The sequence below is a fragment of the Zonotrichia albicollis genome, chromosome 14 (genome assembly GCF_047830755.1).
Source record: "Zonotrichia albicollis isolate bZonAlb1 chromosome 14, bZonAlb1.hap1, whole genome shotgun sequence".
NCBI lineage: Eukaryota > Metazoa > Chordata > Aves > Passeriformes > Passerellidae > Zonotrichia > Zonotrichia albicollis.
In genome coordinates, this window is record NC_133832.1 from 19,984,940 (window position 1) to 20,010,984 (window position 26,045).

At 61.7% G+C, this 26,045-nt stretch overlaps 3 protein-coding genes across 11 annotated transcripts; 1 reads left to right on the plus strand and 2 right to left on the minus strand.

Annotated features, from left to right (window-relative positions):
- Positions 1 to 13: 13 nt before the first annotated feature.
- On the plus strand, positions 14 to 7,412 carry CSTF2 (cleavage stimulation factor subunit 2). 7 transcript variants are annotated; one of them, XM_074551396.1, is made up of 15 exons: positions 14 to 152; positions 296 to 374; positions 1,485 to 1,654; positions 2,130 to 2,266; positions 2,381 to 2,500; positions 2,621 to 2,776; positions 2,890 to 3,013; positions 3,295 to 3,357; positions 4,452 to 4,511; positions 5,122 to 5,263; positions 5,629 to 5,780; positions 6,076 to 6,323; positions 6,685 to 6,810; positions 6,949 to 7,074; positions 7,200 to 7,412. In XM_074551396.1, exons 1-14 carry the CDS (start codon positions 95 to 97, stop codon positions 7,069 to 7,071), a joined length of 1,758 nt encoding a protein of 585 aa, XP_074407497.1. In that variant the 5' UTR covers positions 14 to 94; the 3' UTR covers positions 7,072 to 7,074; positions 7,200 to 7,412. The 7 variants fall into 7 exon arrangements, with proteins under 7 accessions (XP_074407497.1, XP_074407500.1, XP_074407502.1 ...); XM_074551395.1 differs by lacking the exons at positions 14 to 152; positions 296 to 374 and adding exons at positions 666 to 799; positions 890 to 1,007; XM_074551399.1 differs by lacking the exon at positions 4,452 to 4,511.
- NOX1 (NADPH oxidase 1) lies at positions 7,240 to 25,159 on the minus strand. 3 transcript variants are annotated; one of them, XM_074551392.1, is made up of 13 exons: positions 24,719 to 25,158; positions 11,468 to 11,563; positions 10,981 to 11,091; positions 10,757 to 10,841; positions 10,540 to 10,682; positions 10,284 to 10,465; positions 9,946 to 10,084; positions 9,768 to 9,860; positions 9,407 to 9,633; positions 9,166 to 9,328; positions 8,930 to 9,076; positions 8,605 to 8,729; positions 7,240 to 8,431 (listed from the first exon to the last, which is right to left on the minus strand). In XM_074551392.1, exons 1-13 carry the CDS (start codon positions 24,980 to 24,982, stop codon positions 8,305 to 8,307), a joined length of 1,902 nt encoding a protein of 633 aa, XP_074407493.1. In that variant the 5' UTR covers positions 24,983 to 25,158; the 3' UTR covers positions 7,240 to 8,304. The 3 variants fall into 3 exon arrangements, with proteins under 3 accessions (XP_074407493.1, XP_005495514.2, XP_074407494.1); XM_005495457.4 differs by lacking the exon at positions 24,719 to 25,158 and adding an exon at positions 12,573 to 13,366; XM_074551393.1 differs by lacking the exon at positions 10,981 to 11,091 and having other exon boundaries at positions 24,719 to 25,159.
- On the minus strand, positions 13,563 to 24,852 carry XKRX (XK related X-linked). The gene is made up of 4 exons (XM_074551404.1): positions 24,719 to 24,852; positions 19,024 to 19,378; positions 16,290 to 16,549; positions 13,563 to 14,942 (listed from the first exon to the last, which is right to left on the minus strand). Exons 2-4 carry the CDS (start codon positions 19,314 to 19,316, stop codon positions 14,197 to 14,199), a joined length of 1,299 nt encoding a protein of 432 aa, XP_074407505.1. The 5' UTR covers positions 19,317 to 19,378; positions 24,719 to 24,852; the 3' UTR covers positions 13,563 to 14,196.
- Positions 25,160 to 26,045: the final 886 nt, after the last annotated feature.

A 26,045-nucleotide genomic window follows, 5' to 3' on the forward strand; every position in this document is an offset into this window, starting at 1 on the left:
CGCTTTTTGAAAGCGCCGCTGCCGAGCTGTTGCGGGCGGAAGCGGAAACGGGGAGACGGCTGCGGCGCGGACCGGAAGCGGCGCGGGCGGCGCGATGGCGGGGCTGTCGGTGCGGGACCCCGCCGTGGATCGGTCCCTGCGCTCCGTGTTCGGTGAGGCCGCGGGGCGGGACCGCCACCTGCAAGGGGAGAGGGGCACGGACGGGCAGGGGCAGGCGGGAGGCCGGCGGGTTTCCCCCCTCGCCGTCGGGGCCGGTACCCGCCGCGCTGACCGGCGGCACCGTCTGTCTCCGCAGTGGGGAACATCCCGTATGAGGCCACGGAGGAGCAGCTGAAGGACATTTTCTCGGAGGTTGGGCCCGTGGTCAGCTTTAGGTGAGAGCGGCCGCAGGCCTCCCCCGGGTCCCCCTGCTCGGCGCAGACCGAGCCCCGCAGGCTCGGAACCGTGAACGGCAAATCCGTAACGTTGGGAAAGGCCTCTAAAACCCTGCAGCCCAACCGTTCCCCCCGCACCGCCAAGCCCACCGTGTCCCCACATGCACATACACCTTTTGGCCATTTGTAGGGACGCTGGCTCGGCCGCTGCCCCGGGCTGCTTGCTCTAGTGCTTGGCAACGCTTTGGCGAAGGAGCTTTGCCTGACAGCCCCTGTAAACCTCCCCGGGCCCCCGAGGCTGGCTCCTCACACAGAGCAGCAGCTGCGGGGGTTGTGAGGCTGTGCCAGCTGTGCTCAGGGCAGAGGCACCCGGTGGTTGTGCCAGGGTCCCCTGGAGATGGCGCACAGTGTCCCCAGCACAGCAGGTGGGTGTGGAGCTGCCCTGCTGTGGCTGCTGAGGGCTCAGTGCTGGCCAGGCTCTGTGCTCCTCACTGCCATCCCTGTGCCTCCCACAGGTGTTTTCCAGGCTGGACACCAGGCCCTGGTGCTCTCAGTTCAGCTTTTGGGAGTTCTGGGAGCAGCCAGTCCCATCCTGTCCCTCGTGGGGTCACGGGAGGCACACAGCTGGCACAGGTGGGCATCCTGCAAACCACAGCCTTGGCAGCAGCCATGCCAGGAGCCAGCAGGCCCTTTGGCTTGGGCATGGGCCTGACTGCTGTGTGCCTTGGGGAGCCCTCCCTGTGCTCCCAGCACTACTGGGGCTCTGTCCTTGTGTCCCCCTGAGCTCTCACTGTGTTCCCAGCACTGCTGGGCTCTGTCCCTGTGTCCCCTGAGCTCTCACTGTGTTCCCAGCACTGCTGGAGCTCTGTCCCTGGATCCCCTGAGCTCTCACTGTGCTCCCAGCACTGCTGGGGCTCTGTCCCTGCATCCCCTGAGCTCTCCCCGTGCTCCCAGCACTGCTGGAGCTCTGTCCCTGTGTCCCCTGAGCTCTCACTGTGTTCCCAGCCCTGCTGGGGCTCCATCCCCATATCCCCCCTCGCTGCAGGAGCCGTGGGCACAGCGGGATGCCCACACCACCCTCATTAGCAGTGTGTCTCTGCTCCCTGGCAGGCTGGTGTACGACAGGGAGACGGGCAAGCCCAAGGGCTATGGCTTCTGCGAGTACCAGGACCAGGAGACGGCGCTCAGCGCCATGCGCAACCTCAACGGGCGCGAGTTCAGCGGCAGGGCCCTGCGCGTGGACAACGCCGCCAGCGAGAAGAACAAGGAGGAGCTCAAGAGTGAGTCGGCCAGGGTTCCGGGGGCTCCCTCACGCTGGGCCCGGCCTTGGCAGCTGCAGGGCAGGGAGGGTCTCTTCTGCCAGGCTGGTGGAGCTGGCCTGCTCTGGGAGGGGATGTGAGTAGTGCCCCAGAGGGATGGATGCATGGGCTCAGTTCTGGGATCTCACTCCCACGTGGTCACAGGATCACAGAATTACTTGGGCTGGAAAAGGTGTGTAAAGATCATGGTCCAGCCTTTGACCAAGCACACTGCATCAGCTAGATTGGGGCACTGAATGCCACATCCAGTCTTTACTCACACGCTTCCAGGAGCAGTGACTCCTCAACCTCCCTGAGCAGCCTGTTCCAATGCCTAATCACCCCTTTCGGGAAGAAATTCCTCCTGAGGTCTCCCTGGTTTTGCTGCCTCCTTTTCCCCTGGTGGGCGGGTGCTCCCCTCCTGATAAGCCTGTTCCATGAGCTGTTCATGTTGCAGGCTTGGGCACAGGTGCCCCCATCATTGAGTCACCCTATGGGGACCCTGTTAACCCAGAGGACGCCCCTGAGTCCATCAGCCGGGCCGTGGCCAGCCTGCCCCCCGAGCAGATGTTTGAGCTGATGAAGCAGATGAAGGTGAGTGCAGGAGGGCCATGCTCCCTGTGTGAGCACAGCTCCTCCCGCCACTGCCTGCACCCTCCCAGCCGTGTCACACCTTGGCAGAGCTCTGATCAGTGCCTGTCTTCTCAGCTGTGTGTCCAGAACAGCCCCCAGGAAGCCAGGAACATGCTGCTCCAGAACCCCCAGCTGGCTTATGCACTGCTGCAGGCCCAGGTGGTCATGAGGATCGTTGACCCTGAGATCGCGCTGGTTTGTGCCTTGCTGCTCATCCGGGGTTGGGAGGGGAGGTGGGAGGGTATCTGGGAGGGTATTGGTGGTAACCTTTGTGGAGTGGCAGTGGAAAAGAACTCATTTCTCCTTCTTCCCTAGAAAATCCTGCATCGCCAGACCAGTGTTCCTCCTCTGATCCCCGGCAACCAGCAGGCAGTGCCAGGCCCGGGGCCTGGGCCGGGGCCGGGGCCTGGGCCAGGGCCCAACGCGCAGCTGAACCCCCAGAACACCCCATCGTCCCAGCCACAGGCCATAGTAAGAGCCTGCACAACCCCTGAGCTGTGCAGGAGGATGGGCAGTGCCAGCTCTCCAGCTGGAGCACGTGCCCAGGTGTGGGGTGTCCCTCAGACCCCGTGTCTCTCCGGCAGGGCGGGATGCACGTCAATGGCGCTCCTCCTCTGATGCAGCCACCCATGCAGGGGGGAGTGCCAGCCCCAGGACAGATGGCAGCCCCTGTGCAGGGCCCAGGCCCTGGCCCCATGGCTCCAGGAGGTGAGTTTGGGCTGAGCTGCCCTACCGTGAGCACACGGGTCCTCCAGACACCCCTCTCTGCTGTGAGAGCACACGTAATCCTGTGCTGTACATTGTGATTGTGCTGCTGCCAGAGGTGGGCTGCAGAGTTGGATTGTCCCTGGGGGGAACCAACACCAGGGCAATAAATCTCCAGGTGCTCCCCCAGGAGCTGGGAGCGAGAAGGTATTTGGGACCAGAGGAACAGGTTAGTCATCAGGGATGGCTGAGGAGGGGTCTGATCTCTGCCTGTCCCCTCTCAGGTGGGATGCAGCCACAGGTTGGGATGCCAGGTGCAGGGCCAGTCCCCTTGGAGCGTGGACAAGGTAAAACAGACGTGTGGAGTGCTGTGTGTGGTGTGAGCCTGGCTCCAGTGAGCAGTGCTGTGTCCCAGCTGTCTGCAGCCTGGCTGTGCCCAGCCCTGGGGCTGTGCTCAGGTTTATTCACTGAGGCACAAGGCTGTGGTAGCAGCTCCCTGGCTCCCAGGGCTCACTCAGCCCATGCCCAGTTGGCTCCCAGCTCGTTCTGCACGCTGTTGTGCACTCGTGCCCTGGCAGCCAGGAGAGCTGCCTGTCCCCACCGAGCGGGATGTGTCTGTGTTTTCCACCTCTGCGAGCCCGTGTCTGTCCCTGTGCTTATGCGGGCAGGCAGAGCTTGCTCCTCTCTGGTCCTTGTCCTGCTCCTTCGCTGCCTGGGCGCTGGGGAGCAGCCGCTGCGGCGCCGCGTCCTCCCGCGCCGTGCCCAGCAGAGGGAGCTGGCTCTCCGTTTGGCTTGAGGCTTGGCAGGCGCTTCCCTGGGGTGACGGCTCGGCTTTCCCTCCGCAGGCACGGTCTGTCCGGCCCAGCCCTGGGCCCCGATTGCTTACGGTTCACACGTGTCCATGTGTAGGTCAGTACGGCCCCGGTGTGCTGTTCTCCAGGAACAGCACGTGCACACACCTGTCACCTCTGCTGCCTTGACGTTCATCATAGGCCTTGTTTCAGCAACATGCAAACCCAGTCTGAGATCCTTTGGCCTTAGGGTCAGCTGATTCTCATTTTCTTTGGGGTGGGCACTGTCTTCCTGAAAGCTGTCCGCTAGTTCTTGGCACCCAAAAGGTTTTGGAGAGCAGAAGCTGGTGTGTGTTGTGGGGCCAGCACGGCCCCACGCAATGCTGAGTCTCTTGGCAGGGTGTCTTCTGTGCCTGCCTCTCTCCTGAGTGAGGGAAGGACTGTGCCACGCTGCCTGTCCTGCCTGTGCTGACAGAGGGGGTGTGAACAGAACTGGCTGATTAAGCCAGACTTGGAACATTTTCTCTGTAGGCTTTCTGGGGACTTCAGGGTGTGTGATCCTGCAGGCAGCACTGTCCCCAGAGCCGGTGCATGCGTGCATACACTATTTACGTGTCTGCTCTTTCCCTCTTTTCCTGCTGCTTGCCCAGGGAACCTGCAGCTCTCGCCCGTGGGACCTGCCAGGCCTGCGTCTATCGAACGCGTTCAAGGTACCCCGGCACCAGCTCCCTCTTCCCATGGAGCTCGTTGTGGAGTGTGCAGAGAGCAGCTCTCACCCTGCTCTTCTCAGGGCCAGGGACTGGCATGTCGCTCCTTGTAGCCTGACAGCAGTAAGACGAGCGGAAGGAGGCAGGATTTCTTGTAGGGCTACAGGAGAGAACAGGCTAGAACCATGCATGGAGCCTCCAGTGGGAAAGGAGAGCTTGTTTAGAAAGAGCTTTTGCCTAAGATCCAGCCCTCTTTGACACTGTGCTTCCAGGAGCCTTCCAGGTCTTGCTTTGCTCCTGGCCCCACGTTAGCAGAGTGTTGATGCCCACCCTTGTAGGGATTGCCATGGGGGCACCCATGCTTGGTTTGGCCCCTGGTGCCATAAGGAACCTTAAATAAAACCCAAGAAGAAAAGGAGAGGAATAGAATTGGCAGCCAGGGAAGGAGCTTTGGTGTGCTCCAGCCTCGTGTGTGGGGCTGTGTCCCCAGCAGACAGCACAGCTCAGGGGAGCAGCGTGGCTGCCCCACGCCCGGCCTGAGAGCGCCGGGGACAGTCTTGGCACGGCACTGCTCATGCAGATCCTCACGAGTTCTTGTGTGTCTCCCTGGCAGTGCCCATGCCAGACCCGAGGGCCCCTATGCAGCGTGGACCTCTACCTGCTAGTGGCCCGCCGCCCCGAGGCCTTTTGGGAGATGCCCCGAATGACCCTCGCGGAGGGACCCTGCTCTCAGTCACTGGAGAAGTGGAGCCCAGGTGAGGGGAGAGGGAAGGAGAGGAGCCCTTGGCACTGTCCCCTGCCCAAGGGTAGCCTCTCGCTGAGGACAGGGATGGCACCAGCCTTCCGGGAGTCACTGCTGCCTGGTTGGAGGCCTGCGTGCTGCCAGCCGTGGGGGCCGGCCCGTTTCCCCGGGGAAGGGATCTCCCCGGGGTGATGGCAGCTGCCCTGTGGCATGGGGCCACCAGCACCCATCCCTGTGCCAGCCTCACCCTCCTCCCCTGCGGCCGGCTTCGGGGGCAATCCCAGCGCTCTGCCCAGACCGTGCCAAGCCAGTGTCTGATTCACACTCTCTCGCTTTTTCTCCTCCTCCTGCTTTGCTCTCCTCGTCTCTCTGCGTCAGAGGTTACCTTGGGCCGCCCCACCAGGGAGCCCCTATGCACCATATGCCTGGTCATGACAGCCGTGGCCCCCCCCATGAGATGAGGGGGGGACCCATGGGAGAACCCCGACCACTGATGGGAGAGCCGCGGGGGCCCTTGATGGATGCTCGAGGTGAGAGAGGGGGCATGAAATACGGGTGGCTTGGATTGTGCAGGCAGGAAGTCAGAGTGGAGCCGGCTGCCCCGACCCGAGGCGTAGGAAGGGGGTTTGGGCAGTGAAATGACTGACTCCAGGCGAGGAGGGACAGTCCCAGGGTGCAAGGGACTTTCTCCAGGCATGTCCCCTCTGCCCCCACCCTGCACTGCTTGGGTGCTTGCTGGCCCCAGACAAAGGAGGCAGCAGGCTCTCTCCCACACTCCTTGCAGCGCTGCTTCCTTCAGGAGCTGACCTTGTGTTTCCTCCGCAGTCGGAAGAGATCCGCGGGGGCTGGAGCCGCGCGTGCTGGAGGCGCGGGCGCTGGAGGCGCGGGGCCTGGAGCCGCGGGTGCTGGAGCCACGAGTGCTGGAGGCCAGGGCCATGGAGGCCAGGGTGCTGGAGCCGCGGGGCCTGGAGCCCCGAGGGCCTGGTCCCACCCCGCGGGGCCCGATGCCTGGTGGGATACAGGGTCCTGGGCCGCTGAACATGGGAGCCAGTGGCCCGCAGGGGCCCCGCCAGGTACGCACGGCTCTGCTCGGCTGCTGGGGCACCCACGGCGTCCTGTAGGCTGGGGCTGGGCGGGGCTGTGGAAAGCACCAGGCTTTGGCACTGAGGGGTCAGGGCACCTGTCCCATTTCCCCAGGCACTGCCCATCAGCTGGGACAGGACAAGGCTCAGGCCTCTCTCCACCTCTTCCTGAGACACAGAAAGGAGCACAGGAGTTGGGAGGGGAGAGCACGTAAAATGCACTCTCTCTTTGTGCTCAGGCATCTTCAAGAAGGCTGTGAGGGCATCCATCTGATCATCTCTTTTACCTTCCTGAATTTGTAGGGCTGAGTCCAGAAACCCCCAGTCCCTAACCCCTCTCTTACTCTCCCAGGTTCCTAACATGGCTGGGGCAGGCATGCAGGGAGGAGGCATACCTGGGGCAGGAGTCCAAGGAGCTGGTCAGCCTGGAGGCTTTAGCCCTGGACAGAGCCAGGTCACCCCTCAGGATCACGAGAAGGTGAGAGAACAAAAGGGAAAGGGTGAGACAGTAGGAGCAGCGCTTCCTGTGTGCCTTTCTGTGGCGGGGTCAGCACCTCCCTGGCTCTGGTATGCTGTGGCTGCTCTGGGCATGTCTCTGACCCCTCTTTCCCCACAGGCAGCGCTGATCATGCAGGTCCTGCAGCTGACAGCAGACCAGATCGCCATGCTGCCCCCAGAACAGCGGCAGAGCATCCTCATTCTGAAGGAGCAAATCCAGAAATCCACAGGGGCACCCTGACAGGTGATGTCCTTACCTTGGTCTCACCCTGTGCCTGTTCCCCTCCAGTAAAACAGAGCCGCCTAAAATGGGACTCTGCCCTGCTTCCCTCTGTGCCTGCCTCACCCTCCTCTCCTTCTTTCTGGCAGGCACAAGATGGAGATGCCATGTGCCTGGATAGAGGTGATGCTCCATGGCAGCTGCTTCCCATTGCTACCTGGGAAGCAGGTAGCTGATGGTGCATTTTAGGAGAGGTTATGTCACCCTCAAGAGGTTTTTTCCTCCAGTTCATCTTTTTTTTTTTTTTTTTCTGTGTATATTTTATGGTGTTTGAAATAAAGTGGGAGGAGGGTTTGAGTAAATCCATGTCCCTGGCTGCTTTGTTTGGTCTCTGATGGAGGCCAGAGTGGGAGTGTAGGTTTCTGCGAGCAGTCCAAACCACTTGCCATCCTCCCTCCTCCCCTCACCAGGGCACGAATTAATAATGGAGTTTCTTGTAGTGTGCTGTTTACAGGGGTCTAGGGGAAGGGCAGGACAGAGAGCTTGGCTTTCTGTCCCCACTGGCAGGGCAGGAAGGGCTCTGGATCCGATTGCAGTATCACTTTCCACGCCAGCCTGCTCAGGGAGCGGGGTTTCCCTCTGCACACACTGGAGCAGAACCTGCTGGGAGCTGCAGTGGGAGCTGAGCTGGGTGCTGGGTGCAGGCTGGCTCTGGGGTGCCAGGGTGGCAGCGAGCCCATGCAGAGGGGTGTCTGATCTGCACCCCAGAGGGTTTGCTGTCCACCAGCTCTTCTATTGCAGCCCTGCAAGGGGCAGGGCATGGGCTCCCTGTACCTGCACAGCTGAGGCACCACAGAGGCTTTCATTACAAAGAAAAGAAAGTTTCATTTATTCTTATACAAAAGAGTGTTTAAGCCCTGAGGGGCACATTTGGCCCCTGACACCTGCAGGGATGCCCATGTCCCATCCCCATCCAGTGGTTCTGCCCAACATGTTGGGCTCCCACGGCTTCCTACTGCTCCAGCAGCATCACAGAACGTGGCTCTGCTTTCCAGTGAGGGGCTGGATGGAGCTACAGGCCCACTGCTCCATGAGGACCCCTGAACACCAGGACAGGCAGTCTTTGAACCTGGAATTTCTCATGGAGATGGAGTACCTTGCTGTGTCCAGCTTGGCTTCAGTGCATGCACAGATGCTTCTCCCTGGCCTTGCTTTGGAAAGGCTTGAGGCAGTACAGTCAGAGTCCCTGCCCACTTAAAAGTTTTCCTTGTTGAAGTAGAATTTGACCTTCCTGGGGTCCAGGCTGGAGTGTTGGTGACAAGACTTCTGCAGACTCTTTGCCAGGGCCTGTGGCCCACAGAGGAACACGCCGACCACTGACCTGCATACAGCACGGGCATGTCAGTGCCAGGAGGGCAACTCAGGGAAAAGGGATTGAAAAGCTTTGTGGGCTCCCTGCCCGGGATAGCACCCCTCTGCCAAAGCCAGCCCCGTGCCGAGTGCCAGGGTAGGGGGCATGCCTCTAACATCCTGAATTCCCTGCTCAGCTCTCACCTGGGGTGGGCTGCAGCCACTGCTGCAAACTCCGTGTTCCACATGGGCCGCCCGAAGATGGTTTTGTGCCTGAGGCCCGTCACTGTGTCCGTAGCGGTGTCAAAGTGCAGTGCCACGTTGTTGGCCTGGGCAGGAGGGACGGTGAGAAGCCAGGCACCACCCATGAGCCCCCTCCAGCCCCTCAGCACAGAGGAGCACCCATTGCTGACCCCACCAAACACTGTGCTTGGACTTGGTACCTAAAAGCCGTTGTCATGCTTGCCCTGCCCTTGCTGCCCACCCTGTGTGCCCCTCTCGCAGCCGTGCCAGCCTGTGCTTGACTCACAATGCTGGTGTTCCAGCCAGTGAGGAAGAGGCGGTAGGTGAGGAAGTCAGCCTTGCCCGACTCAGCCATCTTCTGCTCCAGGGAGGCAAGCAGGTCGTTGAACCAGGCAAAGGCTCCCGTGTCCCGGCACAGCCAGTAGAAATAGATCTGGGATGCAGGGAGAGGGGATTGCTCAGGGTGAGGCAGAGCCAGAGGAAGCAACCCACAGCTGGTGCCATCCATGGGACACTCTGTACCTTCTTGGTCTTGAGGGTCTGGTCACCCTGCTGGAACTTGTACCAGATGGACTTGAGGATGGAGGCAAAGGGGGTGACACCGATGCCCGCTCCGACCAGCATGGCCACCTCGTACTGGAACACGTCTTCACTGGCTGTGCCAAAGGGACCGTCCACCTCGATCCTGGCCAGAGCAGGGCCTGGGTGAGAGCTGCGGCCTCCCCAGACCCCTGGCATGACCGTTGGGCACTGCCCAGCCTACCTGGGTGTTTCCAGCTGGAAGGTGTTGATGAGACGCTCTGTCCAGTCGCCGGCTGCCCGGATGTGGATGGAGAAGAAGTCCTCCTCAGGTGCAGAGGTGAGGGTGAAGGGGTGCCACTCCAGTGCAGAGATGGCGGGGCAGTTGACAAAGATGTACTGCCCCACCTCCATGCAGAATCCCTTCTTCTGCATCTGCAGCTCCAGCACGCGGGCAGGGTGCATGACCACCTGGGCACGGGCAGGGCTCAGTGCCCAGCCTGGCACATGTCCCGAGGAAGGGGCTGTGCCTGTGGCCCTGCCCGCCTCCCCATGGCCACTCCAAGGGGAGGAGCTGGCAGAGGAGCAGCTCCTGCAGCACCCACCTTTTTGACAACCACCTTCTGCTGCGCACGCCAGACCCGCAGGAGCCGCTCAAAGACATAGAGGATGATGGGGGCCAGAACCCACTTCCAGGACTGAGGATGGAGGAGAGCAAAGGATTGGGCATCCCAAGGACAAGGGAAGAGCTTCTCCCCCAGGGCCACCCCACCACTGCCCTACCTCGGCAGGGATGCTCCCGAACTCGGGGTCTTTGCAGCAGCTGTGGGTGCAGTTGTGCTCCCGCTGTGTGAGGTACTCGGCGCAGTCGTAGGGGGGCACCTCTGCCATGCTCTGCTCCGTCTGCCCACGCACCAGCCCGCTGCAGGAGGCGAGGGGTGAGCCCAGGGGCAGCTCTGCCCCCAGCCAGGGCTGAGCCACTCTGTGTGAGGCCAGCTGGGCTAGCCAGCCCTGGGAATGGCAGGTCACAGCCCCACTGCACTGTCCCCATAGCTGCCCCCCAGGGGTGTGTGTGCCCTGCCCCTCGCTGCCCTGCCCTGGGCACTGCTGAGGAGCCTTACGCGATGCCGTGGATGACGAGGCCAGCGAAATAGACGAGGAACAGGTGGTGTGTGTACCAGAAGAGCTCAAAGTAGTTCCTGCGGATGAACTCGGTGGAGGACGTGACCATGAGGATGAGTGCCAGCGTGATGATCACCCCCGTGAGCCCCGGGATGGTGGTGAAAGCCACATACTCGACGGTCTGCAGGGGCAGCAGGGGGTCAGGGGAGCAGGGGACAGGGGTGCTGGGTTGCTGCATGCCAAGGCCACACTCACGGTCTGGTTGGAGTGGATTGGGTTCAGCCACTTGCTGCCCTGCAGGTGCATCTTGGACAGCACAGCGGGGAGGCTGCCGTCGGCGGCTTGCTGGCTCTGGTTGTAGCGCTCCAGGTTGAAGAGGTGGGCGATGGTGTGCACAGCTGGACAGGGCACAGGCAGTCACCACCAGGCACTCCCAGTCCCCACTGCCCCCCTATCCCCGTCCAGGGCGTACCTGTGAGCAGGGCCAGTGCGTAGGCCACCAGCTTGTGGAAGGTGAGGTTGTGGTCCAGCTGCTTCCGCAAGGTCCGCCTGCAGCACTGCAGGGAGAGGTGGCACGATGGTCAGGATGGGACAGGGATGTCAGGATGGGACAGAGATGTCAGGATGGGATAGGAATGTCAGGATGGGACAGGAATGGGGATAGCCACGCTGGCTGTGCCACCACGGGACACTCACCGAGCAGGTCCCACGGAGGAAGGAGAGCAGGTTGCGGCAGACGGGCAGCAGGATCAGCATGCTGTTGAAGTTGAGGCACTTGGCTGATGCTCGAGCCCATGCCAAGGCAGACTGGGGAGGAGAGAGGGGTGAGCACCACTGTCCTGTGGTGCTGTGTCAGGATGGGGTCAGTCAGTGCTGAGCTAGGCTGGGAACTGGGATGGAGAGGGGCTGGGCTGCCATGGGACTGGGAGGGGTGAGCTAGGAGAGGACTGGGATGGGGAGATGCCAGGCTGGGCTGGGATGCTGCTGGGCTGAGGGCAGACAGGGATCAGGACAGGGACTAGCATGGTGCAATGCCAGGCTGTGGAGTGGGATGGAATGATGGTGGGCTGGAAGGGAACAGAACATGAAAGGGGCCTGGGATGTTGCAGCCCCCACCCCAGTGCAGCAGGGCCCCAGGGGCTCCTCTGCCTGGGCAGGCAGGGTGCTGTGGGGAGCACCTTACCCCAAGGATGGCCCTGGTGTAGAAATACTGCTCGTCCCGGTCAAAGAACAGAAAGTAGTAGGTGAAGAGGAAGATGTTGATGCCCAGCCAGGCTGCCTGCAGGGGAAAGGCACAGCCTCGTGAGGAACCCTGTCCTGGGAGCCTCCCACTGCAGCACTCAGGGCTGGCTGCAGCCAGAGGGTGTCGGGACAGACAGCAGACAGTATCCATCCTGTTTCCTTGTGAGCTGCCCTGTCACACACAGGGCTGGGTCACAGGGTCAAAGGTGGGGAGAGGTGTGGAAGCCTTGCAGAATTGCTGTCTTGTCACACACTGCCCTGTGCATCACCGAGCATGAGGAAGGAGGAAAGGCAGAGCAGCCAACACCCGTGTAACGGGAGGGAAGGCAGATCCAGAGGGTGGTCAGGACTGTGTGGGGAAGATTTTGGGAGAAGTTTCACAGGGAGCTGGCTCACCTGGCCCACAGTGCTGCTGTCCCCTGCCTAACCCCATGGCATCCCACACTGCCGCCTCTCACAGACACTGAATTTTTGCAGAGGTCCCAAAAAAAACCACCCAAAAAATTACACCCTGCCGTGTATTTGTTTTTTGGCTGTTTTCTTTTTCTTTTTTAAGTAACTGAAAACATTAAAATAGCCCAACTGTCAGTAAACCCCATGTTCCCATGCCTTCACAGCTCCTCAAACAGCTCTGAGCAGCTGAGGGGGGCTGGCCAGGCAAGCTCTGTTACACCAGAGATGCTGCAGCACGGCAGATGGTCTCTATGGTGCCAGCTCCTCACCCTGCCACGAGCTCTCACAGGATCCTCCTCCTCTCACAAGGGGAGAAGAGGCACGTGGCAGGCCCCCAGCCAAAGTGGCCAGGCAAAGCAGCAGCGTTTTTAAGTTTTCCAGGACCCCCTTTCCCGTGAGCTGTGTTTTCCCCAAGACTCCAGGTTTCCAGAGCGCATCCCTCCCCTGGCTGCCGGGGTGTGTGTGTTGGGGAGCAGAGGGGATGCTCGTCTCTGCCCCCAGCCCGGCCCAGGGCAGCTCCTCAGCCCCCATCTCCCCCATAAACCCGCAGGGTCCCCCCGCACACCCCTCGGAGCCCCCAGCCCCAGACTCACGAGGACAGCAGCTGAGAACCAGTGGTTGACCAGCCAGTTGCCCATGGCGCGCTGTGCCTGTGCCTGCCCCTACTGCCCGGTTTTATGGAGCAGCGGGCGGTGAGACAGCCCGGCCCGGGAACGGCACCCGGGACTTTCCCCTGAGAGCGCTTGGAGGAAATGCCGGTGCTTTCAAAGGCTCCTTCCAGGCAGGCAGGGCTGACCCAATTGGCCAACAGCAGAGCCGGCCCCTTGTGCTGGCCGGGGACGGTCCCCGCTGAGATCCCCCCTGTGCCCCACGGCTGGGTCACACAGGGTTGTCTGCCTGCTCCTCCCGGGGTTTTGCAACCTCTGAGGATAAAAACAGGCTTTTTTTGTAAGGCAGGAATTTCCTGGGAAAAACTTGTGGAGGATCCATCCTGTTCTAGCTCAACAGCTCTGTTTTCCCTGGCCTCCCTCCCCAGCCTGCACTGCCCATCTTCCAGGGAAACCACCAAAGGAAGCGAAGCCTCCTGGGGTCAAAGCGCTGCCCTGTGCCAGGATCCAGCCCGGGCATCCATTACAGGTGGGTGATTTAAGACCAAGCACCAGTGGTGCTGCACCTCCATGGGCCCCCGGGGCTGAGGAGCATCCTCAGTCCAGCACCCAAACTGAGCTGACCCCAAAATGGGTGCTGGGGTGGGGGCAGGATGTTTGGGTCCCATCAGCACCCACTGCTGTGCCAGCCACCCTTCCCCTGCTGCCTGCCCTCTGCTGCAGGGCCCTGAGCCCTGGGGTGTCCAGTGCTCCAGCTGGGAACAGCAGCCTGTGCTGGGCCCCTGAGCCTGGAGGAACAGGTCAGACAGGCTTGCTCCTTGCTGGCACGCTGCTCTCTGCTGGCCTGGAGCCACAGCCATGCTGACGGAACACAGGATGAGCCAGCCCCCTCCCACCATGCCCCTGAACCTCCACAGAGGGGCTCCCCCATGCCCACTTCCCGCTGGCACAGCCCCATTTTGGTGCCTGTAAAGGAGTTTTACGTGGACAGCAGGTGTGTGCAGCCGTGCCAGCCCCTGGGACCGTCCCCACCCTCCGTGTGAGTCACTGCCAGCACCCAGATTCGCAGTCACAGCAAAGTTTCTTTACTGCTTACAACAGTCCCAGTGGCACCCGTAGCCCTGGTCACCGTATGCACCATAGCAGCACTGGGGGTGTCGGGGCACCCTTGGGGCTCTGCACCATGTGGCAGCCAGCTGGCAGGGGCACCTCGTTGGGGCACCCCATAAGCTGTAGAATTGTAGAACAGTTTGGGTTGGAAGGGACCTCTAAAGGCCATCTAGTTACACTCCAGAGCTGGGCAGGGTCTTCAACTAGGCCAGGCTGCTCAGAGCCCACCCAACCTGGCCTTGAATGTTTTCAGGGACGGCACATCCACCATCTCTCTGGGCAACATGTGCCAGTCCCTCAGCACTCATTGCCAAAAATTTCCTTATGTCCAATCCAAATCAGCCCTCCTTCATGTTCATGAGTGGTCCTGAGCGGGCAAGCACACTCCTGTCCCTGTCCCCGAGGGGATGCACTGGGACCTGCTGCCACCACAGCAGCACCAGGCAGCACTCAGCCTGTGCCCGTGCCCAGTCCGTGGCTGGCTGGAGGGGCCGGGAGCTCAGACAATGCTGTGCCTCACGCCAGGCTCTGAAGGTGCCTCGAGGAACAGCGGGGTCCCCGCGGGGCGCCGGCGGCAGCACACGCAGTGCAGGAAATCGGCCACGTTGTGCCTGAAGAGCTGGCGGCAGGGGTGCAGGTACTGGAAGAAGAGCAGCATGAAGTAGATGCCCAGGCAGTAGCCCAGGAGCAGCTGCAGCACCAGCAGCGCTGTGCAGACATTCTCGTAGACGTCAGTCTTGAAGAAGTACCAGAGGATGACCAGGGCCGTGTTCTCGGCCAGCCGGGCCACGTAGTACACGGCCAGGCGGCCCCAGTTCTGCGACTTGTCGATGAGGTCCCGGTCGGCCAGCTTGAGCTGCACGGCCGACCAGCAGAACATGTTGATGCTGGAGTAGAGCAGCGTGAAGGCGCACAGCACCACCACCGTGCCCAGGCGGCTGAAGTTCTTCTCGATGTTGTCGGGCAGGCGGCTGCCGCTGCGCCAGAACTGCACCCACGGCAAGAAGAAGACCACCAGGAGGTTGGCCAGGGCGATGGGGATGATCCAGTGCTTGAAGACGGTGCTGAAGAGCACGAGGACGGCGATGCGCGTGGAGATCTCCAGGCTGCGCCACAGCACGATGCACAGGAAGGCCAGCGGGCGCAGCTGCACCTTGTAGTCGTCGTACTTGACCTGGATGGCCAGGATGTTGCAGACCAGGGCCCCGTAGGTGACTGACACCAGGCAGATGGCCATGAGCACGGCTGCGGAGGGACAGAGCAGGCAGTGAGGCAGGGCAGGGACCAGGCTGTGCCCAGCCTCTCCACTGCCCGGGTGCAGAGCGTGGGGTGACAGCTCCCGGTGGGAAACCTGGGGTGCCAGTCCTGGTGAGAAGTACAGGGTGCCCAACACCTGGGCTCACAGCAGAAGGCTCAGCGTGAGCACTGCCAGAACAGCTCAGGGATGGTGCTGACAGCCCCCATGATGAGGTGGCTGCTGGCAGCAGGAGGCTCAGAACCCAAAGGTTCTCCCTGCACCAATAAAACACAAACCTTGGCCAAACCAGAGCCATTTCTGTGCTTGGAGCATGCCCCAGCCCCCTGCCCTGTGCAGGAACTGCTGCTCAAGGGTGAGCAGGGCACAGTCAGTGCTGCAGGGCCCCTCTGCCTTCATCCCAGCCAAGAGCTGCAGCACTGTAGCCCCAGAGGCGCCCCAAGAGCCAGCCCCATCCCAGGGCTGCAGAGCCAAGGTCATTTGTAGGGAATGCCAGCAGCTGCTCACATTCAGCACTGCCAGGAATACCATGGAGAGAAACAGAAGAGTGCAGCTGGTCCCATCCACGGTGGCTGCCAGCTGCAGGGCTGAGCTGGCACTCCAGCTGCGAGGGAATCACCCAGAACACATCATTTGGTATTGACTTCCTGCAGCTACTGCTAGAGCAGCACTGGCACTCATTCTTCCTGTGCATCTGCAACTCCCCAAAATGCCTTTGCAGACGGCTGTGGCGAATCAGGGGGTTTCTATTGGGCATCTCCTGTGCTTCCCTTTTCATGCACCTGCTGTGGGCACAAGTGACAAGGTCTGGGCTCCCAGCACTGCTGGGTGAGGACAGCTCTTCAGCCAGCACTGCAACTGGAATGGTGCAGGAGCACACCTGCCTGCCCAGCTCGGTGCCAAAATGGGAGTTAAAAGTTTGCTCTGGCATATCCACCCCCAAGCACGTAAACATCCTGGGAGCAGGCGAGGGAGCCTCGGAGTGGGAGTGCTGGGCTGGGAGCTCTGGCTGCAGGAAAATGTGCAGAAATAGATACAGTGGGGGGACTTGAGGGAAGCCAGAGCCTGCAGCTAGATGGAAAAAAATGACTGGAGACTGGAGCAGGCTAGGACAGGGCACCTCAGCCAGGCCTGCTCTCTCCCACTTTGCACCACTGCAAGCAGCAAAGCAGAGAGCTGATGTGTACCCAACATTTGTGGGTCGTGCTCCACACTTTGGGGAGCCCAGTGGAAGCTGTGCCCAGGAGGGACTTTTTGGATGGCCTGGATGTCCCATCAGCACAAGCAGCCGAGGAGCTGGCCCTGCTTGGAGTTCCTCTCCGGTGGGGAGCCCTTACCTCGGGCGGCAGGGACGTACTTCTCGAGCACGCTGATGTAGAGCTGCAGGGTGAGCTGCGGCGTGGAGCCCAGGAAGGCCTGGATGACGGCCATGCGCTTGAAGGCGTTGCGGTGCGTGGCCAGGCGCCGCTCCGAGTGCCCCACCTCCTGCTCCAGCTCCAGCTCGTAGCCCTGCCGCAGGCGCCGCTTGCGGGTGATGGTCACGTAGGGCTCCTCCTCCCTGCCCGACCAGCAGTACACCACCAGGGCCTCCACGCACCTGTGGGACACGGCAATTGTCACCTGCCAGCCCTCCTGCTGTCCCGCTCCCGCACCTGCAGCCCCGCCCTGCTGGTGCTGCCCAGACCCCAGTCCTGAGTGCTGCCCGACTGTTCTGGGCAGCTGCCCAAAGTGCTGCGGGCACACCAGGACCGTGGGCATGGCCGTGGCTGCTCCTCTGCTCCAGAACTGATGGTGATCTTGGGTACCAGGGGGCAACAACTGCTCCAGAGAGCTGCTGGAAGAGGTGCAGCATCCCGGGTACAAAGCAGCGACCCTGCTGGGAGCTGCAGCTACAGGAAGGTGTTAATCACCCTTGGGTTCTGTTTTCCCAACCGGCAGAAACCTCTTCCTCTAAGCAGAGGCAACAGAAACTCTGAAGTATCAGAGCTGTGTATCAGAGATCTCTTTGATCTCTCGTTTTGAGCAGAAGAAGGCTTCCACACTTCCTGCCTGCTGGGGACAGCAGGAAGGAGGGCGCAGGGTGAAGCCATGTGTGGTGTGGGCAGATAAGGGAGAGTTTCCTCAGCCCCTTCTCTGCAGGCCCCACTGTGGCAGGGCTGGGGCTCTCTGCCCTGCCTGCAGGGACAGGGACCTCAGCCCCTGCACAGAGCCATGGGGGGTGTGCAAGGCCACAGGGCACCAGCTGGGCTCTGCCTGGGCACCAGCTGGCTCTGGGACCAACAGGACACCATTGTTTATGGTGCTTATCAGGACAGCACAAATTGCTGTGTACCAAACCCAAAAGGAGGGAGGGCTTAGGATAAATTCTCTCAACAGCACTCATGGCTCATTGCAAACTCTAACGGGAAAACAGCTTCATCCCACAGGCCCGGCCTGAAGGGCAGTCCCAGCTGGCTCCCAGTGCCCTGCCAGACCTTCCCAGCAGGCTGGGCTGCACCTCCAGCCCGAGCAGCCTGCCCCGGGCAGCCCCGGCCGGCTCCTACAGCACCTGGGCAGCACCACCAGCTCAGCCAGCCTCGCCGGTGTGGTGAGAGCCCCGGCACTGCTGTGGGCAGCACAGGCTGGCAGCACCAGGCAAGGAGGCTCTGGAGTTAGGCCATGGTGACAGGGACACATCTGGTGCACTGCTTGTTTCCAGTGGCAGAGGAAGTGCGGAGCAGCTGCGGTGGTTTGGGAGCCTGTGGTACAGCGAGCCCAAAGTGTGGCTGCTGGGCTGCCCTTGGGAAGGAGCCCATGGAGGTGGTGGCTGTGCCATGCCTCCTGTGTGCCATGGCTGTGCCATGCCTCATGTGTGCCCTGGGTGTGCCATGCCTCCTGTGTGCCCTGGCTGTGCCATGCCTTGTGTGTGCCCTGGGTGTGCCATGCCTCCTGTGTGCCATGGCTGTGCCATGCCTCCTGCGTGCCCTGGGTGTGCCATGCCTCCTGTGTGCCATGGCTGTGCCATGCCTCCCGCATGCCATTCCTCCTGCGTGCCCTGGGTGTGCCATGCCTCCTGTGTGCCATGGCTGTGCCATGCCTCCTACATGCCATTCCTCATGTGTGCCCTGGGTGTGCCATGCCCCATGTGTGCCCTGGCTGTGCCATGCCTCCTGTGTGCCATGGCTGTGCCATGCCTCATGTGTGCCCTGGGTGTGCCATGCCTCCCGCATGCCATGGCTGTGCCATGCCTCCTGCAGTGCCTCCTCATGGAGCAGGCCGCCCGGTGATGACAGCCCGGGAGGCACGGCAGCATTCCCAAGGAATGAGGGATCAGCTTGTGCAACACCCATCCACCCCCTCACCGTCCTCCTCCCGGCACAGCCCAGTGCCCCACAGCTCCCACGCCAGCCCCACTCCTGCACCCAGCTCCTCTCCATGCCCCATAACCCCGCTGAGTCCCGCTCCTGGCCCTGTGCAGGGCACCCCCAGAATCCCACTATGTGCCCAAGAGCGTTGTGCAAAGGTTCGTTGAGCTCAGACAGGCCAGGTGCTGTGACCACCTCCCTGGGGAGCCTGTTTGAGAGCTGCACCGCCCTCTCTCTGGGTGTAAAAGCCTTTCCTGATATCTAAAGTAAACTTCCCCTAACTCAGCCCCATACCATGTCAGTATTCAGCCCGGAGCACCCACCGGGGATTCCCAGCACAAGCACAGCCAAATGATGGCAAAACCGAGAGGCTGAGAGAATCGCTGGCTGCCTCCGGGACCTGGGCAGAGCTTTCCCAGCAGCTGGGACACAGCAGAGGCAGAGCCGTGTCCTGCCCGGAGCGCGCTCCAGCAGCGGGACCACGAGCAAGGGATCCTCGCGGGCCCGGAGCAGCGGAGCCGGGGCGGGGGGACGGGGAGGCGGCAGGAGCAGCTCCGGACAGGGGGCCGCTGTCACATGGACCCGGGGTGCCCGTCCTGCCCGGCACCGCTCCCTGCTCGCACCCGCTGCCCGCGCCCCTGCCGGGCCCCGCGCGGGCACCGGGTGTACCGGGGTTCCCGGGTGTACCGGGGTTCCCGGGGGTGCCCCGGGTCCCCGCCGCGCTCACCTGATGATGGGCCCGAGCTGCAGCAGGTGCATGAGCAGGACGAGCGGGCGGTCGCGGCTGAGGTCGCGGTGCACGAAGATGAGGGTGAGCTGCACCAGGACGGAGGGGCAGAGCACGAAGAAGACGGTGAGCGCCAGCCAGAAGCGGTCGTCGGAGTGGCCGTAGGAGAGGCAGAGCACGGCGGCCGCCGCCCCCTCGCCGCAGAACAGCGCCGTCGAGAAGACGATGCCGAGCGGCAGCTTGGCCCGCGACGGGGCGGCGGCGGGCGGGCAGCCCCCGCTCGGAGCGTCCATGGCGGCCCCGGCCCGGCCCGGCCCGGCCCGGCCGCTCAGCCCCGCCGCGCCGCCATCCCGGGCTGCAGCGAGAGACAGAGCCGCGCTGCGGGGCGGGACGGCCGGGGCGGGGCTCCCCCGCCGCGCCGCACCGGGCCCCGACGGCCGGCCCCGCACCGACCCCGCCGAGCCCGCGGCACCGGCACCGCTCCGGGACCGCCCCGGGACCGCCCCGAGCCCCCGGCCCGGGCTGCACCGGCCGGGCATCCCCACCGGGTCCATATCCTCCAGCCCGAGCCCCCGGCTCCCGGTGCCGCAGCCCTGCCCTGGCCGCCACCCTCCTGCTCCGGGACCCCCTCGCTGCTGTGCCCTGTCCCCACCAGGTGTGGCGGTCCCTGCCCCAGGGCAGCCCCTCCTGCCCCTCTGCCCCCGCACCCCTGTCTCGGACCGGCACCTTCTGCCGAGGGCTCCCCATCTCTGCAGGGAGGAGCCCCATGGCCAGGACCCACAGCCCAGAGCCCCCCAGAACCCACCTCGGGGCTCCCCCTCCCCAGATACAGCGGGACAATGCCCATGCTACCCCTTGAGTGCCCCTGAGACTTTGGAGCCCTCCTCAGGACCCCCCTGCCAAGTCCAGGCTAAATCAGTTCCTGGCAGGTGCCAACACAACAAACCAAGGTGCAGCAGCACATGGAGGGTCCCTCCGGGGCAGAATTGTCAGGTAGCCCCAGGGACACTGGGGTCCCAGTGCAGGATAGGAGGGGTGCCAGTGTGGGTGCCAGCCTTGCCTGAATCAGGTAGCTGCCAGAGAGCAGCACCTCAGATCTGGGGCCTGACCCCAGCTCCAGAGCCAGAAATGGCACCACATGGCCCAAAAATGGCACCACATGGCCCTGCTCTCGATGGACAGCATGTGGAGGGAGGGCGTTGTCAGGGCAGGAGCATTCTGGTATCTCAAAAGATAAGCTGTGTCAGGGACACGCTCCAGGTGTGAGTGCCTGCTGTGTGTGTGGAGATTTGAGAAGGTTGTTACACGGGAGATGTCTCCTGTATCTTGGATGTTCCTCCTGCCTCCAGCTGTGACCTTGTGCTGAGCAAGAGTGCTTTTCCCATCACCTTCCAGGAGCCTCCCTGGAGATAACGGGATGTGTGCACTCACTGACAGAGCCAAACCTCCCAGCAGCACTCAGGCCCCTCACTCCTGTCTGTCCCCCTGCCCGTGGTGGGAGCACAAGGCTGGCTGGGCTGTGCCCACTCCATGCCCACGGGGTCCCTGCTGTGCCCGGCTCACACTGCCCCCAGCTCCAGCGCTGCCCACCTTTCCCCAGGAGGGCTGGGGTGGGCACAGGGGGATGCACACACGCTGGGCACCCACTGCCTGGCAGAGCCCTCAGCCATCCTGGGCACACACTGCCTGGCAGAGCCCTCGGCCAGCCTGGGCACGCACTGCCCTGCCTGGGACACCTGGGACAAGGCAAGGAGTGTTTGACACTGGTCAGTTTTCCCCAGTTCAGGCAGACCAGGAGTTTTTAGGTGATTTGTAAAAGGCTCTCAGTGCTCAGCCTCAGCCTCCAGGCCAGCTCACAGGGAGGTGCCCACGTTAGGAACAGAGACACTGCCCACTCACCTGCCCCACGCCAGCCAAAAGCACAAAACCTCCCAAACCTCATGCACCAGAGCTTCCCCATTTCACCATCTGGAAGCATTTCCAGGGCTATCAGGCTTATCAGCAGGAGAGCTGAGAATAAAACAGCCTGAGACTCTGGAGGCCATACCTCCCCCAGCAGCAGCTCCCACACAGAAGCCATCCTTGTCCCTGCAGCTGCTCAGAGCTGTTCCTGAACAGCTGCTTGGGAAACCACAACCCCATGAGCTCATGGGGACTGGCCTGACTGGCGGGGCTGGGAGATCTGTGTGTGACCACTCAGCTCTGGTATGACAGTTACATATTTGCAGGCTGTTTTTGGAAAACAGCCTCTCAATAAAAACCTCTGGCAGGGCACAGGGTGAAGGCATCAGCATCCAGGCTGAGTGGAGACGGTGGCCAGCCGGGGTGGGAGCTGAGCAGGGGAGCAGCTGTGCCTGGCTGGGTGCTCAGCCAGCGACAACACATCCTGTGGCACTGCCAGCTGCACCCACGGCCCCGTGTGAGCAGCGAGCAGCGTGCCGTTTGTACCATTTATGCAACTTCCACTTAGCCAAATTAAAAGCATTCCCCAGGAGCCTGGCAGGTCACCAAGCCCTCGGCTGAGCAATGCCTGGGCTTCGACTCATCATAGCTTTAATTTCAGCTTCCCCTGCTTCGTGACGAAATATTTAAGAGCAACTGTTTAACAAGCAAGAATTCCAGCCCTGTGTCCGTAAGCCCCAGCAGCCACCAGGAGGAATGAAGAGACAAAGCCTCACAGCGTTTTCCACACCAGTTATTATCCCATTTTCTGTCCCAAGCAGGGAGCAGCAGGGGCTGTTCCTGCTGTGAGTCACCTCCAGAGCCTGACCCCACCTGTCCTCCGTGCTGTAAACAGCAGACAGGCCATAAAAGTGATGTGGGTCACAGATAGCATCAGCCAGAGCTCCTGTCCCACTGCCACTCCCTGTTCCTGCCAACCCCACACCCACACCTCTGCCTGCCAGCCCAGCACAGCTGGGGCTGCACAGACACCCTGGGACATCCCTGGGACACACTGCTACAGAAACTGCCCGAGCTAGAGCTGCCCAGACACCCTGGGACATCCCTGCCAATAGAAACTGCCTGAGCCAGGGCTGCACAGACAGAGAATCACGGAATCACGGAATCACATAATCACAGATTCACAGAATCACAGAATCACAGAATCTCCTGAGCTGGAAGGAACCCACGAGGATCATTGGGGATAACCAAGGCACCAGCCTGAGTCTCACTACCACGTGCAAATGTCAATTTTCCTGTCTCCACAAGTGCCTGCCCTGCCCTGGACAGCATCCCAGCTTCATTAATTTCTTAATCCCAGCCTCCATAATTTTTTTTTATTAATGCCATTGTTCACAGAGCACACCTAGCACCAAGGGCAGTGCTGGTGGTGGCTGCCCACTGTGTGAAACTCAGTGTTTGCTGTGCAGCTCTCCCAGCCCCTTGGATGTGCCAGGGCACTTGTGTGTGGGAGTCTGGGCTGTACATGGGGTGGGAGCAGCTTCCTCAGCGGCTTCAGTCCCAAAATAACCCTGTCTGCTTTGCACACGCCTGCCTGGCGGCTCCGCTCCTGTAAAAGGAGAAGAGAGAATTGTTTGGAAAAGGCAGGGAGCTCCGAGCCAGGCTCTTAAAGGGCCCAGGTGGGGAGAGCTGCCAGCGCGCTCCCCCAGCTCTGCTCTCCAGCACCCAGAGCAGGCACCACTCCCAGGGCGCTCGTTGGAACATGCCCAGCACGCTGCTGCCTTCCCAAATATAGCCCTGCACACGGAGGGGAGGCAGCAGCAGGCTGTGGGGCTGGCCGGGCTGCCTCAGAGCTGGAGCTGCTCAGGAGCTCAGCCTGGGCTGGGATGGGGCACACAAACCCAGCTGGGGCCAGGCAGTGACAGTGGGGATGTGGCTCAGCCCCATGGGCTGGGTGAAGGGGCAGTCACACAGTGTCCCCCAGCCCGAGGGGGGTGTGAGAAGGGGACCCAGTTCTGTCCCTCAGTGCAGCCACACTGCCCTACCAGCAGGGCTGGGAGCTTCCCAGCAGTCTGTGAGCTGGGAATTTCTGACTTGGTTTGGAAATACCTTTGCAAATGACTGGTTTCCACAGCCTAAACTGTTTGGATTTTGTATTGCTTTCACAGCAACTCAGCTGTATTTTCCCCTGCCCCAGCAGTCTGTGGAATAGTTTCTGCTTGGGGAAATATTTATTCCATTTGCTTCATCATACAACTGCTTTCAGCACTCCAGTTCCTCATGCAGCCCCACTGTGACTGTGCTGAGGGACTCTGGTGTCAGTGCTGAGCACCTCATCCCCCTAAAGCTCAGTTCCTCATGCAGCCCCACTGTGACCCTGCAGGGAGGGACTCTGGTGTCAGTGCTGAGCATTTCACCCCTCTAAAGCTCCCTGGAGGCTGTGCTGAGCCCACTGGACCTGGGCATGGGCTCAGTGCTGCCAGGGGATGCTTGCAGGCACAGCACAGGCCACGCCAGCTGCCTCACATTTCAATTCTTTAACAGGAAAGCAGAGTTACCTTTGGGTGCATTTACAGATCTTTGTGATAATTACACATTTTGGAGTCACGCCTCCTTGGCTACAGTCCCAGCGCAGGCAGTGGCTGATGCTGTAACACTAAACCAGGCAGGAAGGGTTAAAATTACCTTTAATTAACTGATTCCCTGGTCCCTGCTGTAAGAGTATACAGTGCTGGCACAGTACTAACCCACTGGCAGCAGCAGGAGCAGTTTATAGTCTCCTCTCCCCCATGCAGGAAGGCAGCAGGAGCACCAGAACGCTCCCAACAAAGCCAGTGCATTGGCCTGGGCAGGGCCTGTGGCCATGGCAGGGGCTCCCAGAGCTGAGGCACAGGGCAGGGAGCGAGGAGGCAGCTGGCCCTGCAGCAGGGAGCAGAGCAAACAGAGCCAGATCCCAGCCTCTCCCAGAGATGTGTGTGTGCTTTGGCTGGGGAGCTCCCTGCCAGCAACGGGGTGAAAGGCAAACAGCTCCTGCCTAAACGTGCCCCTGCCTTCCCCTTCCCCTGCCCCTGCCCCTGCTGCACCACAGGGTGATGGCACCGGCCTGGGGGAGCAGAGAACCCTCTGGAAAACCATCTCCCATCCCCAAAGGAGCTCGGGGAATGGCTGCCCACAGTGCTTGCATGGCAGTGGGGTGCAAACCATCCCCTGCCCCTGTGCCCTGCCAGCAAACCTCCACGGTGCCCCAGTTCCTCAGCAGGAGCTCTGGGTGTCACAGGCTGTAAATATCCCGTGTTCCCAGCCTGGCTGGGGCGTGTGCCTGTAATTAGCTGCTGGGATTTGGGAGCTGCTGTGATCCGGGGTTATCGTGAGCCGCCACCAGCGCTGTGCTGGGATTTAAAGGGACAATGTGGCTATCTGCATACCGGCCAGCTCAGAGCTGTCATATCACACGTTAAACACAGAGATCAGTCTCCCCTCAAAGCCTGTGTGTGTCCTTGCCCACCACAGGTCCCTTTTCGGGCAGGGTTGATGTGGTGCCAAGCAAAGCGGAGCAGCTATATGGAATTGATAATATTTCTGCCAGGACTTTGTGGTCTCTGCCATCACCTTGGCTCCGGTGCCAGCTCAGCTCGGGGCTCTCCAGGCTGCAGCAGCCCCTGTTGCTGTGCCCTCTGTGTTCCCTTGCAAACCGTCATTGCCCAGGTCCCAGCTCCCCAGCCGCCCCCCAGCCCTGCTGCTTGCCCGGGGTGCCAGGGGAGCTCCCTTTTCCCCATGTGCCCCATGTACTCACGGGCTCTAGTGCAGCCAGGGCAGGGCAGCCCGCCAGCCCGCGGCCGTCTGCGCCTCTCTGCTGCCCGTGGTTCCTCCTCACTCCTCTCCTGCGGATCCCAGCGGGCAGGAGCAGCCCCAGAGCACGTGCTGCCTCCTGGGCAGCGATGCCAGGCCGGGCAGCCCCGGGCACTGCCCTCAATGGGGCTGCTGGCACCACTAGAGGGACCAGCCCGGCCCGGGGCACGGGCTGCTCACAGCTCCGGTGGGGAACATCCTCATTCATCTGCCAGGATAACAAATTCTGCCTGAGTTTCTCACCTGGCAACAGTCACCAAGGAAACCCGGGTGGCTGTGGCTGGTCCTGCTGGCACCGCCTGGGGAGGCCCAGGGGCCCTGGCAGGGCTGTGAGGGTGGCTGCACCCTGGGTGGGTGTGGAGGCACAGGGGCAGTGCCCACACCTAACCTGGGCACTGCCCCAGCAGAGCTCACAGCAGAACTCACAGCAGTGTGGGCTCAGCCCTCGTGCCGCTTCCCTGGAGCTGAGTGTGGCTTTCACCAGATTTGGGGTGAAACCAAATTTTGGGTTGGATTTTGAGGTTTTCCTGGCTGTTGATCCCGTGTGTGTGCACTGGAAGGTGTGACCTGGAGCTGCCTCAGGCTCCTGGGGGGTTCCCTGTCCCCAGCTCCGGTCTCACCAGGGATTTTGGACACTTGTTTTAAAAGCAGTGGCGCCCCAAGTGTTCAGAGATGCCTGGAAATTCACTGGTGCCAGAGGGAGAGCAGATCCTGCTGCCCCTCAGGGCTGCCTGACACATGGCCCTTCCCTATTTATAGCACCTGTGTCATGCTATAGCGCATTCCTGTCCCTGCTGGGCTGTCCCTGCAGTGCCATCCCCAAACACAGAGGCAAGAGCTGACTCTTGGAGCAGATCATTCCAGCCCTCATTCAGCTAATTCTGCAAAAAGCATCGCAGCCCATGCTGGGTGTGAACCTGCCCTGCCCACTGCTCCCTGCAGCCTGCTGGCACAGGCCCAGACCAACTGGGAAAGGCCACCAGGATGGGCACAGGGAGGTGCTGCCACTGCCCTGCCATCAGCAGCCCAGGGGTGAGCAGCCACCCCAAATATGGCACCTGGCTGTGATATCAGAACAGCAGCTTCATCAACCATTAACCCTGCATGGCTGCCTGCCCATGGCGTGGAACTGGGGCCCCTCCCTTGCCCAGGACAGGGGCTGAGCTCCCAGCAGTGTGTGGGGCTGGGGAGAGTGCAGAGCCAGGTCACAGGGGCTGAGGGAAGGGCTTGGGCCGTGCCCATCCTGGGCTGGCACCCTGGGGCCAGGGCAG

Bases quoted from the DNA above. Each gene is read 5' to 3' on its own strand.
- CSTF2 (XM_074551395.1), top strand. From the start codon at position 772: ATGGCGCACAGTGTCCCCAGCACAGCAG. The intron at 2,501-2,620 runs GTTTGTGCCTTG...CTTCTTCCCTAG, and splicing joins TTGACCCTGAGATCGCGCTG to AAAATCCTGCATCGCCAGAC. The intron at 3,014-3,294 runs GTGAGTTTGGGC...GTCCCCTCTCAG, and splicing joins TGGCCCCATGGCTCCAGGAG to GTGGGATGCAGCCACAGGTT.
- XKRX (XM_074551404.1), bottom strand. From the start codon at position 19,316: ATGGACGCTCCGAGCGGGGGCTGCCCGCCCGCCGCCGCCCCGTCGCGG. The intron at 16,550-19,023 runs GTGAGCGCGGCG...CGTGTCCCACAG, and splicing joins CAGCTCGGGCCCATCATCAG to GTGCGTGGAGGCCCTGGTGG. The intron at 14,943-16,289 runs GTAAGGGCTCCC...GTCCCTCCGCAG, and splicing joins GTACGTCCCTGCCGCCCGAG to CCGTGCTCATGGCCATCTGC.
- NOX1 (XM_074551392.1), bottom strand. From the start codon at position 24,982: ATGAATGAGGATGTTCCCCACCGGAGCTGTGAGCAGCCCGTGCCCCGG. The intron at 10,085-10,283 runs GTAAGGCTCCTC...CGCCTCCTGCAG, and splicing joins CTCGTCATCCACGGCATCGC to CGGGCTGGTGCGTGGGCAGA. The intron at 8,432-8,604 runs GTGAGAGCTGAG...TGCTGTATGCAG, and splicing joins GTGGCTGCAGCCCACCCCAG to GTCAGTGGTCGGCGTGTTCC.